Source organism: Chelon labrosus, assembly GCF_963514085.1.
Source record: "Chelon labrosus genome assembly, chromosome: 12".
NCBI lineage: Eukaryota > Metazoa > Chordata > Actinopteri > Mugiliformes > Mugilidae > Chelon > Chelon labrosus.
This window is the reverse complement of record NC_140345.1, coordinates 28,788,881-28,803,590: the sequence shown is the minus strand read 5'-3', so window position 1 is coordinate 28,803,590 and position 14,710 is coordinate 28,788,881. Positions and strand designations below refer to the sequence as shown.

General features: G+C 43.5%; 3 protein-coding genes across 3 annotated transcripts; all 3 read right to left on the bottom strand.

Moving 5' to 3' along the window:
• Nucleotides 1–597: 597 nt before the first annotated feature.
• LOC311496628 (apoptosis-associated speck-like protein containing a CARD) lies at nt 598–3,245 on the bottom strand. The gene is made up of 4 exons (XM_084556526.1): nt 2,954–3,245; nt 2,158–2,202; nt 1,191–1,238; nt 598–1,051 (listed from the first exon to the last, which is right to left on the bottom strand). Exons 1-4 carry the CDS (start codon nt 3,204–3,206, stop codon nt 789–791), a joined length of 609 nt encoding a protein of 202 aa, XP_084412652.1. The 5' UTR covers nt 3,207–3,245; the 3' UTR covers nt 598–788.
• Nucleotides 3,246–4,412: 1,167 nt separating this feature from the next.
• Nucleotides 4,413–7,776, bottom strand: LOC311496629 (apoptosis-associated speck-like protein containing a CARD). The gene is made up of 3 exons (XM_084556527.1): nt 7,498–7,776; nt 6,418–6,459; nt 4,413–5,918 (listed from the first exon to the last, which is right to left on the bottom strand). Exons 1-2 carry the CDS (start codon nt 7,748–7,750, stop codon nt 6,434–6,436), a joined length of 279 nt encoding a protein of 92 aa, XP_084412653.1. The 5' UTR covers nt 7,751–7,776; the 3' UTR covers nt 4,413–5,918; nt 6,418–6,433.
• Nucleotides 7,777–9,392: 1,616 nt separating this feature from the next.
• etsrp (ETS1-related protein) lies at nt 9,393–13,319 on the bottom strand. Its single transcript, XM_084556403.1, has 8 exons — nt 13,232–13,319; nt 12,970–13,051; nt 11,792–11,932; nt 11,634–11,708; nt 11,413–11,547; nt 11,096–11,329; nt 10,896–11,014; nt 9,393–10,340 (listed from the first exon to the last, which is right to left on the bottom strand). Exons 1-8 carry the CDS (start codon nt 13,295–13,297, stop codon nt 10,074–10,076), a joined length of 1,119 nt encoding a protein of 372 aa, XP_084412529.1. The 5' UTR covers nt 13,298–13,319; the 3' UTR covers nt 9,393–10,073.
• Between the last annotated feature and the right edge of the window lie 1,391 nt (nt 13,320–14,710).

The window sequence follows — 14,710 nt, the reverse complement described above, 5'->3', positions numbered from 1 at the left end:
TCAGTCAAATATCCAGAATATATCCCGGAATCAGGTTTGATCTTTGATCCTGTCTTTAGTCTGAACATCTGTCCACAGAATGTTTTAACCAACATTCAAACCTCATGACTGAGTCTCCAGAGTCATTAAGAATCATAACAGAACCACTCAAAACAGATGTATTTGAATTTGAATCCTCTTTGTTACTTTGACTGTTTCTATGTGATGATGCTACTGGACACAGAATTGCTCTATCTATCTATCTATCTATCTATCTATCTATCTATCTATCTATCTACACTAATTCATCTCCATGGTGATCAGATGATATCCCAGTGGAGAGACTCCAGATGAACCTTCCTTAAGATTCATCAGCTTCCAGGTTTCTTGAGCTTCTTCAGTTTTAGTTCCATGATTCAACATTGCTCGTTCTGAACCCTGGAAAGAATCCAGATGTTTGACTGGGTTCTCTTTCTCTACTTTCAGGACCTACTTCAGGAGTTCTTCAGACATTTACCGATAGAAACCCATCTGAGCACTGCAGCGTTCCTTCCCCCAAACGTCTGAAGAAGGGCGACATACCGTAGCCTCGTTACTGGGACGAAGAACATGCAAACGTTGAGGAGAAAAATTCAGTTTTATTTAAAAATGATGAGGTTAAAAACAGACTCCTGATTTGTCTGACGTGTGCTGGATAAAAACTTCTGGTGAAAACATTCATTCATTCATTGTTTTTTCACATGATAAAAATAGCAGAGAAACATTTGATGCATCAGGTTTTAAATCTCATCACATGTGATAATGTACGTTCACTGGCCCTTGTTGAGGTCGCTGATGAGATATCTCTCTTGTGTCTGAAGGATTTTGTAGAAGATATCTTTACACTTCACGCTGGCTCTGAGCGGACCGGAGTAGAGCGCCCTCATCTTGTCCTGACAGGTCGACATAACTCTGATTTGATCATACGTTTCTTGTTGGATAACGTCTTTGACGAGGAGCTCGTCCAGAATGGGCGCGATGTTGCTCACTCTTCTGATCAGCTCCAGTTGGTGTTGATCCACAAAGTGCTTGCCTGGAAAAAGGAGCAGAGATGATCCTCATGGTGACTGGACATGAAGCTGTCGTTTCTAAAAGTTAGAGCGACTCATGATTGTCCTTTAAGACTCTGATTTCTACGGATTACCAAGTGTTGCATTAATTAAGACACCTACCTTCTGCCATTGTCCTTCCACCAGCTGCTCCGGCTGAGGCCCCTGAAGCTGAAACAAATATCAGACTTCACTAACAACTCAGAAACAAACTGGAGCTTGGTTTAGTTTAAAAAAAAAAAGGATTTATAATTGTGAGAAAATATGATTTTTGTGTGTTTTGTTTATTTTTTAGGAGCATTAAATAATCCATATCTATACTGAATGACACATTACTCTGCATATAACATATTTATATAGTTATTAATATTTATATTACAGTCCATCCATTCCACCTTAGATTTAGATATTTCTTATTATTATTTTTATCTTTTTAATACTGTCTTTACTGTTTGTACTGAGCATCTTGTAGACCTGTAAACTAAACCGTGTTGCACTGTACAACCTGTGTTCTGCAATGACAATAAAGGATGTTCTATTCTATTCTATTCTATTCTATGTTTGCAGGCCAAGCCACGCTCCATCATCTTCTCCTCATTCAAACTAGGAGTCATGATCAGTGTCTCCTAATTTGGTTTGAACATTAGATCTTTTCAACCATTGTCCTTCAAACCTAGCAGGCGACTTTCTTCTAGTTGTTGATGTTGTGACGTCAAAGACAATCATTAAAGTGATTCGATCATTTCTGGATCTTCTGTTGACGTCTTTTGCTGACGCACGGATGAAAACTTCCGTCTTTTGTGCAAATACTCTGCAAATACTGGCAGTGGAAGCTCCTGTCCTGACTAACGACGTGCTGCTGAGGGGACGTCAAGAGTTAAGATGGACAGTCTAAGTCCTGTTGTGTGTCTTCAGAGCTATTGTCTTTTGTGGATGTAAACCAGGTCAAGTTTTGCTGCGTCCTTCATTTGGGTCCTACCAACATTTTGACTAACAATCGTACCAGAGAGGAATGAATAATATGGAATTCAACAGGTAATCGGTGATGAGTGCAAAAGTGCAAAAAGAAAACGGAACGGTAACAACTCACTGTCACAGGAAGCAGCAGTGGAGGATTGTCCTCCTGTCTCTTTAACTACAAACATGAAGAGGACACGGTGTTAGACTGAGATGAAGACAGACATGAAAATGACTGAGTGAGCAGAGCAAGTAGAGCTCCCCCTGGTGGCTGGCTGCAGTATAGGTCAGCAGCTCCACCTCCTCCATGTTAGTGGGCGGGACTTATTTATACAGTGGGAGTACAGTGTATAATGTGACTTTTCTTTGTAACTGGTGGAGGTAGAGCAGAGTGTAGTATTAATTAAATGAATAACAAATCAGTTTTTTCTCAGTTTTCAAGATTCTCGAGGGACAAACACACTAACATGTAGGAGGGCGGGGCTTATATGACCTCGGCTGCAGCATACAGCCACCAGGTGAAGCTACACACCCTTTGGTTTCACTTTTGAGGAGCTGTCATGATGGCCTCCACTTTTTGTACAGTCTATGCTCCAAACTCTTAAGATGGCGTGGCCTGCATCCCTGGAGTTTTAGCCTCACTCTGACCAATGAGAGGAGGAGGAGACTCTCTGAGAGGTTGATTAATGCTAACTCCTCAAACAATGGTACTGAGAGTGTAGTCAGAACAGTAATTAATGCATATTATGTGTTAGTAAAGAATATATAATATAATAATATGTTCTCTATGTTATTGAACAGTTCCCTTTCCCTCCTAAACGGAGGAACCGGATTGGTTGCAGCCATCAGGGAAGTAAAACTCAGAGCATCGTGTTTATAAGTAGAATAATCATATACTGTACTAGTCTACATAACCGCGAGGTCTTTACCGAGATTCTCCGCGAGGTCTGCGCAATCAATGCTCTTCAGGATCTCCAGAGTCACCGGTACAGCTCCCGCCTCGGTAAACGTGGAGACCAGGACGTTGGTCACATCTATGCGGTCTTTACCCTCCACCTTGTTGCGCCTGACGCGCGGCTCATCCCTGCGGTCCAGGAGCCTGTTGACAAACTTCTTGAAGTCGTCCTGGGACAGGTCCTCCAGGACTTCCAGCAGAACTGCTTTGGTGCTTTTAGGAGCCATTTATCTGCTCCGAGGCTCAGATCAGAAACAAAGCGCAAAACTCACAAGAAATAGGAAGAGAGCTGCGGTGCATTCAATGCTGTCGGAAATTTTGAACTCATTGGTTTCGAAATAATCTTTTTTTTTTTTTGAGGACGCCTTTCAAAAACACTCAAGGTCACATTAAATATACATAATACACACATAAGACATAAGAATCTAACAAACAATGTGATCAAATAAAAAATGTAATTGTATTTGTAACAGGGTCAAACATAAACAGGAAGCCCGTGGAGCGCTGGAGACCTGGGGGTGTGATCTGTGGAGGGGGTGATGTTTTAGAGCAGTGGAAGTTTTTGAGAAAGAGCAGAGAGGGAGAGGGTCGGCGCAAAGAGGAAAGACCTGATGACAGGACGAACCCAACGAGGCAACGTTCAGTTTAAGGGCTGAGGACTTGATTCAGTCAGACAGACGTGATTAGAACATTTCTAATTCTGTTTAATTTAAAGCTCTCAGACCTTTGTGTACAAGGAGACGTGCAGCAGCTTCATGTCTGTACAGGCTGGACATAAAGAAGCTCTCACCATGCAGGAGCATTGGTTCCTGCACTGACTGTTTGTAAACCTGCACAGATTCCTTCTCTCTGTAGAACATTAGAAACGACCATTCATCACGTTCATCACGACTGATCTGACTCTGTTAGGGGTCAGCTGATAAACACATGGCCCTCTGGTATCAAACACCTTGGAGTTTGTCCTCATAGCATCATGGAGACCTTAAACCGTGACAGGAAGTTGGTCAGTTAGTATTCCTGACCGCCTTTGAAAGCAACAGGGTTTAAGGTTCGAGGTTTACAGCAGCAGCAAAGTGAGATAGCAACAGCTCTGACTGAAAGTTAGCAAGTCATTTAAAAGTGAAATAAGTGAAGTTTGCATGTTTGTCTCTGTGCCTGCGTGGCTTTTCTCCAGGTGCACCTAATATGTGTCTTTTTATATTCTATTTCTTTTAATATTGTAGGTTTCTGCACTCTGCACATGACAATAAACTCTTTGAACCTTGCATCTGGTGTAGAAGCACAGGTACACATGGTGGCCGTGCAGAAGAATCCTTTGCAGCACAGGACAAATGTTGATCGTCCTCCGCTTCCAGAGGCGATCCAGACGCTGCCGTCTTCCACCGGCTGCAGGGAGGCTGAGGCGCTGTGGTTGGACATCAGTGGTGTTGGGAGTCAGAACTGAACTGAGCCTCAGCACCGGTGTTGAGAATCAGCCTCGTCCTGCTTGTGTGTGTTCTGATGTGAGTCTGCAGGTAAAACTAAATGTTCCTCTGGGTGGTGAACATCAAATGAGTAAACCCTGCAGAAAGCTCTACAGGATGGAATAAATGAATCCATAATAAGAAGAAGAAAAAGAATCGATGCAGGGAAGCAGAAATAAAACATGGACGTGTATTCATGTCACTCTGGAGGCTTCATGACACCAGTGCAGGTCCTGTTTTGGTTCGTTCATATTCAGACAGATTTAAAAACCAGAGCCTGAGCAGACGTTAAGTTCAGAAGTAATGCTCACGTTGTTGTCTAGAAGCCGGAGGCGTCACGGGCTGATTGACATCGAGATCGTCCCGTAAGACAGAAGGAAAGGCAGAGATCCTGTCTGACGAGAACAGATACCAACGTTTTAAACGGCTGCTGGAGAATAACGCCAGCTATGCAGCTAGAAGGAGTGACTCAGACCAAGACCATGCTGCACAGTTTAATAATACTTTATAACGTGTCAGATCTTGCTCAGGAACAAGACGCAAGTGAACATAACACCAACAGTTAAAGAAACTAAGGTGGATAATGAAGATGAAACGTTTCAGATTCTCTCCAGGTGTGTATCAGGTAAACTGATCAGATCAAATGAAGCTCAGACTCTGGAGGATCTGATCGACTCATCTGGGGCTCGAGATGCAGAAAATCAGAGAGAGAGTCAGATTGTCATTGAGAATAAAGAGGGAAGGTTTCTAAGGAGGCAGAGCATGGTGGTCTGTGACCCTCAGAAAAAACAAGCTCCCTTTAACAGACAGGGAAAGTGACATTTTAAGTCATGGAAGTACTTTTTCAGACCAGTATTGACTTTAAATGGTTAAAAAAATAAAAAACGGACCGGTACTGCTAGCGCTAACAGCTCTTAGATGGCACCGTAGGGTTGAAGTTCTTCGGTGGTATGCAAACTCCTTTTTTTTTTTTTTGTACAATTTGCACAAAAACCCACTTTTATCAAGGCTTCCATCAGGCAGGTTTTTTTATATATATAAATAAATAATTTAAATGGTCAGGGTGTGAATTGCAATCTGTCAAAATGACAGATAAACTGTGACAGAAAAATATTTGGTTAACGCGACCGTTGATATGTACTAAAGGACCAAAGGTAAATTTTCTTTCTTTCTAAATTGGAAATCAAATCAACTCTATAGTTTATTCCTTTAGTTTTTATTTTGGAGTCTAAAACCAAACTTAATACACTAAAAGAAATGCCCAGACCCTCCTTCATGGATCCATAAATGTCTCTTTTGACCCTCCGTTAACTGATGCTGACGACACGGCGGCTGCTGCACGGCGGTTGCTGCACGGCGGCTGCTGGACGGCGGTTGCAGCACGGCGGTTGCAGCACGGCGGCTGCTGGACGGCGGCGCTTCATCCAACGCTGATCACTCGCTTGAAGAGAACGTTTTGATGCACGCCACGTTTCCCTGAAGAAAAGGAGAACGACAGAGTGGATTAGTTTGACTTAGGCGAACATAAAAACTGATCGTTCAACCTTTGGAACGAAGAGGATTAAAGTTCAAAATCAGGAAACGGTGAAATTAAAAATCTGATCGTTTTAACGAGTTAAATCACCAGCGTTGACCTTTAGCCTCTGATGAGTCTGTAAATGCATCTAAACTCTACTTCCTGGTGCATTTCCTCTTCAGTCATGTGCAGAGATTCTGGTAAAGAAGAAGTCAGACAAAACTAAACGCTCCCTTTGCATTAGCAGTAAGTAGCAGCACTGAGAGGAGCTGATGAAATCCTGAGCAGAAAGGACGGCACCATGGCCGACTGATACGCGTATAAAGACAAACAAACTGACCAATTATTCAACGTTTCACTGAGATAGAACTTCTAACAAAATGATGAGTTCCTGTGAAATAACTCTGCAGCAGCGTCAGCGCATGCAGGACAAAAAAAAGTCCTTACAAGACAACTCACTGTGAGAATGAGACGTTCAACGTCCTCCACTTGTCTCCTTGACTGTAAAACACAACAGGAAGTCAGCGTTAGTCACCTGATGCTCAGAGTCCAACATGCTGTGACCCCTGGACTATTCTATGGATATAGTTAGATTATAATAACTTACATAAGTTGTGTGATAATATTATTTTAGGACTTTGCAGGATTAAGTTTATTATATAATTATTTCTTGATCAGCTCTTGCAAGTTATTTACATGAGTTTCATTTCAGTAGTTATCTGGTCCCCTCAGTCAGAGAGAGAGACATTTGACTTCATTCCTGTCTTTGTTTACAGTGGGACAATGAGAGGGGTGGGACAATAAGAGGGGTGGGACAATAAGAGGGGTGGGACAGTGAGGGCTGTAAAGCAGAGATAAAGTTGTGTGTTTACTGTCCTGTCCTATAGAGACTCAAAACTGTGACCCACATAACACCCACAGCTCAGAGAGTCTGGAGAAACCAGTCATGATACGTTAAAATCCTGCTGCACCGGTTTCAGCTGTGGTGGAATGAAAATACTCAGGCTGTGTCAAAGATAACCCGAGCTTCCAGTCTTTATGCTAAGCTAAAATAAGCTAATGAGCTCCATATTTATTTATTTTAATCTGCCACAAGTCATTTTTTTGCACACACACAAACATTATTATTTTAGCTCTTATACCGGTGTGGCTGGTTCCTCCACCTTCAAGTCTTTATGCTATGCTATGCTATGCTATGCTATGCTATGCTAAGCTAATCCACTCCATGGTCTATTTTAACCTTGAGCTGCAGCATCAACCCTCTGATCATGTTTTATTCTCAGATTCCTGAAGCATCAAAGCATCGTATCCACGTCACTGTCCATCTATTGGTTCAGGTTTTTATGTTTTATATCTTTGCTGCTAATTTAAAATGTCTCTGAATCCTGCTTTTATACAAACATCTGACTTTCTTCTCCACCTTCAGAGCCTGTGGTGTCTTTTAAACTGAACACCGTGTCTCTGTTGTTCTGGTTACAGCCACTGGTCTCTCTAGTCTGATCCAACCCGGGGTGGGATGGGGGGGCTGGGGGGGCTCACCCAGAGCGTCTGCGCCCTCGTTGCAGCCAATGCTCCTCAGGATCTCCACGGCCACGGCCACGGCTCCCGCCTCTGTGAAGTGTGACACCAGCACGTCCGTGACTTCTAGGAAGCTTTTATTCTCCACCCTGCTGCGTCGGACGCGCGGCTCTTCCCTTCGGTCCACGAGCCGGTGGACAAACTTCTTGAAGTCCTCCGCCGTCAGGTCCTCCAGGGCGTCCGCCAGAGACGTCTTCACGGTCTTGGGGGGCATAGCTCGGTCTCTGCTGGGTGGGTGAGGTGGGGGGGGGGGGGGGGTTCAGTCTGAACAGCTACGGGACGAATCTCAGAACTTTTTACCGCCAACACATCAACCGCTGAGGACGATGATGACTTCCAGGAAGGGTGCGTTCAAGGCCAAGAAGAATAGGAAATATGAGTGTCACCATCGTTACTACCACAGCCATCACATAAACAACTTATTATAGTAATTCACATGGAGTAGTACAGGGTCACATATAGTACAATAATACAGTAGATTATAATACAATTCATAGTATTACTAGAGGACAGTACATTAAACATAGGCTACAGTACATTATATAGTACTGGAAAGTACAGTAAACTATAAGTATATTATACATTATAGTAGAGTACAACATGAATCAATGTAGTATAATAAATGTAATCTACTACAGTATAATACTGTGTAATATAACAGAATACTGTACAGTACAACTCTGTGTTATAGCTCAGTACACTGTAGTATTATAATTAGACTGAGGTACCTGCAGATTAATTAGTGCTAATTAGATGTAAACACTGACTCAGTGATTTTTATTTAAACCTCGATACACAAATAAATAAAAGATCAGTGAGTTGAGTTGAATTCTCTGTTTCTAGAGAACGATCATCAGACCCCACGCAGATTAACTCGTAATAATAATAATAATAATAAAACTAAGTTAATAAAAACAGAAACTAGAAGATAGATAAAACCAGGAAATGCTCTCAGATTAAAGTTTGACTTAAAGTCCGTCACAGAGTCAGCTGACCCAACTTCTTCGGGTTTCCTTCCTCATTCCTCAGACGAGGGCGACCTTTCACCTTTAGTTTTCAGCCGGGCCCCTGGAACCAGACCTGACCTCTGCCTGAGGATCTCGAGGTACGATCCGGTCAGCGGTGCAGCCCGGGGCCATGAAGAGATTTAAAAGTGATCAATGAGACCTTAAAATCAGTGGAGATCTGATAGAACCATGTTTCCTGGTTCTGGTTAAAGGCTGGCAGCTGGAGATGAAATAAAATAGTCTCTGTGTCTTTAAACGACAAAATGTAAACGGATCTTGGAAATGTTTCTCAGGCGGTAAAAACTACTTTAGACTATCTCAGTGATAGAGCTCGTTAAAAACACAGAGGTCCTCCAGTGATGATGGAGGAGCAGCTGTAGCTGATGTTGACGTCCAGTAATAAGAATCAGTTTTAATGTGAATGAGCAGATCATCTTTAATCTCCACGAGGATGCATAGGACGTAAACTGTACTGTCTCCACACACTGGCCAGTTCATTAGGTACGCTAATGAATGTATATTTGTATTCAACATTAGTTTCTAAGAACTCAGAGAGGTCTATGTGAATTAAAACCTTTCTGAACATTAGATCAGTCGTGAAAGAGGATTTAGAGCAGGACTGTATTAGAATGAGTTCACTGGTGTACCTAATAAACTGGCCGGGTGAGTGTATGTGTAAAAGAGTTGAAATGAAATTCAAAAAGGTTGAAATTAAATAATAAAACATTAAAATGAGAATATAAATAATAAAGACTATAGAATGGTATCATATAAAGCATATAAGGGTTTTGGTAAATTAAACACAAGGAAGATGTTTTTATTTACATGGAAATAGCAAATCTAAGCTTGGGCTACACTCACTGGCCACTTCATTAGGTACACTAGTGGAACCAGTCCTGCTCTAAATCTAGTCTCCATGAGGGTTCTAATGTTCAGCTTTAGTTTTGAGAGATGTTGATTCATTTTATAGAACCATTGAATTGTAGCTGGTTCTAAAATGTGTCTCACCTCCACACTGATCATCCAGGTGAATTAAAACCTTTCTGAACATCACAATGGTCACGGAGGAGGATTTACGTCAGAATGCATTCACTAGTGTACCTAATGAACTGGCCAGGTGACTGTAGAACCATCATCAGAGTCAAATATAAAACACGCTGTATGTTCATATACAGTTTATTTACAGATGACAGTTAAACCTTCACAGTGAGACAGAGGTAGACCGGAGTTCTGTGTTAATAATAATAATTAGAATAATAATAATAATAATTAGAACATAAATGCACAAAACTCTACATACGGTTCATATAAACACTATTTACAAATCCACTCCTTCTTGGACACTACACATAGTATCTGTGTGTGGTTGCCCTGAGGTCAAGGAGCCACTGAGAGTCTTTAGAGACTGATGCATGATGGGAGGACGCTGCAGTCGTCCCTGTCTTCAGAGACTGATGCATGATGGGAGGACGCTGCAGTCGTCCCAGTCCAGGCTGTAGTACTCTGTAGAGCGTGCGCCTCACTCTCTTCCTACTGCGAAGGCCACGTCTCGCTGCTGTGCTCGGCGGCGGGACGCTGCCACGAGTCGGGGCTTGACGGTAAAACGTTGAGGCTGCTCAGGACCTCCTGCGCCGTCTTTCCCAGCATGCCCTGCATGTCGCAGACGAAGCGGTAGACGTAGCGCTTCCCCGCCGTCTTGTGGATGATGTTCTTGTGGTAGTAGTAGCGCAGGCCGCGACTCAGCTTCTCGTAGTTCATCTTGGGTTTGTTCTTGCACTGACCCCAGCGTTTGGCCACCTGAAGGATCCACAGGAACCACGGAGACTCAGGTAACAGTACCAACAAACAACAAGGACGCAAAAAAACTACAAATCCCAAGTGATTACTCTTCCCTACAAATATTTTGCAGCTGAAATTTGGGAAGTTTAAAAGGAGGAAACGTTGAGCAGCTCAGTTTTAGTTTTGTTTTGGGTTAATACTGATCTCTGCTCTACCTCCACCAGTTACTGATAAAGGTTGGATTACACACTTTATTTATTTTAAATGGTTTGTAAATGATAACTACCATCTGAAGACTTGTCACTTGTCATGGCGTCCACTTTTTTTACAGTCTACGGTTGTACCTAAGGGGAAACTGTTCAGGCTGCAGGTACCGATGGTTCTATACCTGGAACCTGACGACAGGAAAGTGCGTGATGGACTCGATTAGCGGAGGGAGACTAATCACCTTTGCAGCTTTGTTGGTTTTGGGCCTGACATCATGTTGAAAAAGTGCTCCGGCAGTAGAGAATGTATTTTGTGAGAATGCAAAGAGTGTAAAGTACCAGAATCCAAAGCAGGATTCCTTCTTACCTCTGTGGGGTCGGACATCTTAAACTCCCAGCCGTCTCCCGTCCAGGAGATGAAGGTTCGACAAGCGGAGTCCAGAAGAAGCTCCAGTAAAAACTGCCACAGCTGGATTGGACCAGACCCTGAGGGAAGACGTTGATTCATTTGGTTACAGGCGGATCAGTTCAGTTTAATGTGATTCACCACAGGTCGCCGGTTCTGACCTGGATAAGCTGACATTCCCGTCATCTGGCCCTCCCTGTCTGGTCTCTGGGGCGCCGTGGTTTTCCGCTTGGCCACACGGGGGCAGTATGGCTCTGAGGACTGAGGGCCGTGGCTGGAGGGGCAGGACGCCAGTGCTGGGTGAGGCGGCGGGGCGGCGAAGCTGGGGTATTCAGGCCAGAAGGACGAGGGCTGCCTCTGTCCATCTGAGTCGTAGTAGCTCTGATCTGTCTCACCTGCAGCAGGAGGAAGAGTTACTCACTGAGCTGAACAACAAACGGAGGCGTTTTAATTCATCTGCAGGTGAAATATGTCTCACTCTGTGCTGAGCCGGCGAGGAAGGGGCTGTGGCTGCCCTCCACGGCCGGGCTGAACTGGCCACTCTGAGGCACCAGGCTCTGGTACGTCTGCAGAGGCTCCTGGTAGCCTGGGGCCTGGTCCACCGCCGGCCCGTCTGCACCACAGGAAGAAGGTCAGTCACAAAAACAGGGTCCCTCACAGACGCTAAAGTCTAAAGAGTGAGAGCAGAGAGAGGCTCACCGTGGGGGTACGAGCTCCACCAGTTGAACTCCTGGTATGAGTCCAGGTTGAAGAGGGCGGTGTCGCTGGAGCTGGCTGAGGGCAAAGAGCAAAAGATGAGTCAAAAACACCAACGACGCTGTCAAGAGTAAAGCAGGCTGGACGTCCGGAGCCGTTACCTTTGGCGTCATAAGGGTGGGAGGCTTTTGGCGGCTCTGGGTAGCTGCTGTCTGCCACGTACTGCTGCTGCTGCTGCTGCTGCTGCTGCTGGGGGGGCATTTTACTGTCTAACAGAAAAGACAGGTCTTCACCAGGGAAGTCTGGAGGTTCAACATGACACAGACAGAAGCAGAAGCGTCAAGAAGGACCAGACCAGACCCTGAACACAACATTTTACTCATTCACTTGCAAAGACTGAACAGAAAACACAGAGACTTTTTATTTCTGATGCCTTCAGGTGCTAAAGCACAAAGTCGGACGTTAGAGACGCTGCCCGGAAATGACTGTGATGCTTTGATTTGCTTTTCCTCTTTTTTTTTTTTTTTTTAACTGAATTTCTTCACAGCTGAACTTGCAGAGTGCAACATTTCTTAGTGGTGTCATTGAACGCACCACTTAAGCTGCAGAAATCTGCCTTTACTGTCACAGCAGGCGTCCTGACTCTGAGTTCACTCAGCTTGCAGACAAACCTCGGGGATGCTGCAGATTACTGCTTTTGTTGTTGGTCTTGAATGGAGCCTGAGTGGTGCGTTCACTGACACCACTAAGAACTGTTGCACTCAGCTGTGAAGAAACTCAATTAAAACCGAGACAAAGCAATCAAAGCATCACATTAGTTGCTTTAAAACGTGTGGACGTTACAGCTGTTTAGTCAAAGATTAAAAGAGGAAGAGATGGGACGAGTCCGTACGTCAGAGACATTAGTTTACTGTCAGATCAGCAGTGAGGACCCCCAGGTTTTTACAGCTCAATGGATGGAGGAAACACGGCAGGGAGGGGGAGGAAGAGCGAGGAGGAAACGCCAGCGGAGGGAGTGTGACAGAGTAGTGATGGAGGGATGGGGAGGGATGGGGAGGGATGGGGAGGGGGACTCTAAATCTGTTGGAGGAGGAAGTCTGGAGGAAAGGATTAGGGAAAAGGCAGAGCAGCACGGAGAGCGTCTTTAACCCGAGCGGCCTGTCTGAGGCTTTATCTGAGAGCCAGCAGCAGGCCGCCATCCTGACGCAGGCCTCTGCTGTCAAGGCCTCGCTGAGAGGAAAAAAATAAATGTGATGACACCGGCTGCCAAAATATTTCCTCTGTCCTTCAGGTTGAGAGGAAACAGCTCAGAGTTTGAACCCCGTCACACTCCACTCACCATAAGATGCAAAGTCGAAGCCGGCCGGCACTTCCTGTGTCCTGAAGTCCTCAGTGTAGTATCCAGTCTGACACAGCTCCATCTGAGGAAACACACACAGCTTTCACTCTGAGGCTTTTTAAAAGTCATTCATCATCATTTGCTGTTTCATAAAATGTCAGAAAACACATTCAAGATATTTCAGCTTTCACTGATCTGAGTGAATACGTGCTGAAGGGATTCTGGGTAATTTAAGTCATGTGGGTAAAGGTGGGGGGCCTACCTTTAGTCTGGCCTCTATGCTCTCCGTGTTTCTGTCTCCAGGTTTGATGACAGAGTCCCAGTACATGTCGCTCCGTCCCGGGTCTCCTCGTCAGTGTGTGGCCGCAGAGTGCTCTGTCTCCTCTCGGCCCGGGCCCGTTTTAAACAGAGAGGAGAGGTGGGCGGGACGCGCGGCCCTGGTGCGTCGTGACCCGCGCGTCAGACGCCAACCCCCCCCCCCAAACTCCCACTCCCACCCAGGCCCGCCGGCCCCCTGTCTATTTACCCCCCTCTGTCATAGCAACAACACAAGCAAACATTCACTCATTCACAAACACTTTATTTACGCGACTATCAGATGTGCTGCTGCAGGAAACCAACGCACCTCGGCTTCTATTGTCATCTGAGACACGGAAAACTACAGAAAACTACAAACACAGTTATTTAATTTAATGATTAATCATTGTCTCGAGTCCTGATCGACGCCACAGACTCAGAGAGCTGCTATAAATGTGAACTAAACTAAACTAAACTCACTATTTAATAAAAACACACCGATCTTTAATTAAAGGATTCGCAAACTCTCATAATCAATTAATCAATTAACTCATTTGACCTTTTATAGAATCGATTAACTGATAAACCGGAGGAACATACTGACTGAATGACCTGCTCGATGGGAAACATGTCTGATAATCGATTAATCACTGAAGCCACAACTGTCTATAATTTCACAGCGGTTTGGCCTTTTACACTAACTAAACGATGAATTAATCAATTAATCAGTTAATCAACTCAGTGTATCGATTAAATGACTGTTAATGTAAAAGCAAACATTCTGATAAACAATTAATTAATTAATCGTTCACAGTCTCAGTCAGATGTTTCTCTAGTTTTATCTTTTATATCAACTAAACTATTAATAAAATAATCATCAGTTTATCATCACTTGATTAATCGATTACTGATTAATTGATTAATTGGTTAATGAAACGTTAGATAATGCATATATATTTATAATAATAAATAAATAATTTAAGTCACAGTCGCCCAATGATGATTTCTCATTAGTTGGACCTTTTAACTAAACGATAAAGATTAATTAATTTATTATTTACTTTAATTAAATCTCAGATATTCAATTAAATCAATGATTTCTTACAAGATAAACATTTTAAAGAGACCGATCAAACTGATAAAATAAATAAATTAGTGATTAAATTTATGACAAAATTGATAAATCCCAGTCTCTATGAGTCCTCAACAGTTTGACCTGTTATATTCACTAACACCGTTAATCAATTAATCGACGAATCAGAAGTTGATTATTTGATTATTCAGATGAAAATGTACGGCCGCCTCTCTGATCGTCGATTAACCGCCTCTTTCTTTTGTTATTCAGAATAAACAGGACAGTTTTATTTGGGAATATAAAAAAACAAAAACAAATAAAAACTGAATAAGAGGAGCTGAGGCGAGTGAATAACCGATCAGAGTTAAT

Bases quoted from the DNA above. Each gene is read 5' to 3' on its own strand.
- LOC311496629 (XM_084556527.1), bottom strand. From the start codon at position 7,750: ATGCCCCCCAAGACCGTGAAGACGTCTCTGGCGGACGCCCTGGAGGAC. The intron at 6,460-7,497 runs GTGAGCCCCCCC...TGTGTTTTACAG, and splicing joins CGAGGGCGCAGACGCTCTGG to TCAAGGAGACAAGTGGAGGA.
- LOC311496628 (XM_084556526.1), bottom strand. From the start codon at position 3,206: ATGGCTCCTAAAAGCACCAAAGCAGTTCTGCTGGAAGTCCTGGAGGAC. The intron at 1,239-2,157 runs GTGAGTTGTTAC...TATTTGTTTCAG, and splicing joins CACTGCTGCTTCCTGTGACA to CTTCAGGGGCCTCAGCCGGA. The intron at 1,052-1,190 runs GTAGGTGTCTTA...TCCTTTTTCCAG, and splicing joins TGGAAGGACAATGGCAGAAG to GCAAGCACTTTGTGGATCAA.
- etsrp (XM_084556403.1), bottom strand. From the start codon at position 13,297: ATGTACTGGGACTCTGTCATCAAACCTGGAGACAGAAACACGGAGAGC. The intron at 13,052-13,231 runs GTAGGCCCCCCA...GTGTTTCCTCAG, and splicing joins GCATAGAGGCCAGACTAAAG to ATGGAGCTGTGTCAGACTGG. The intron at 11,548-11,633 runs GTGAGCCTCTCT...CCTGTGGTGCAG, and splicing joins GTGGAGCTCGTACCCCCACG to ACGGGCCGGCGGTGGACCAG.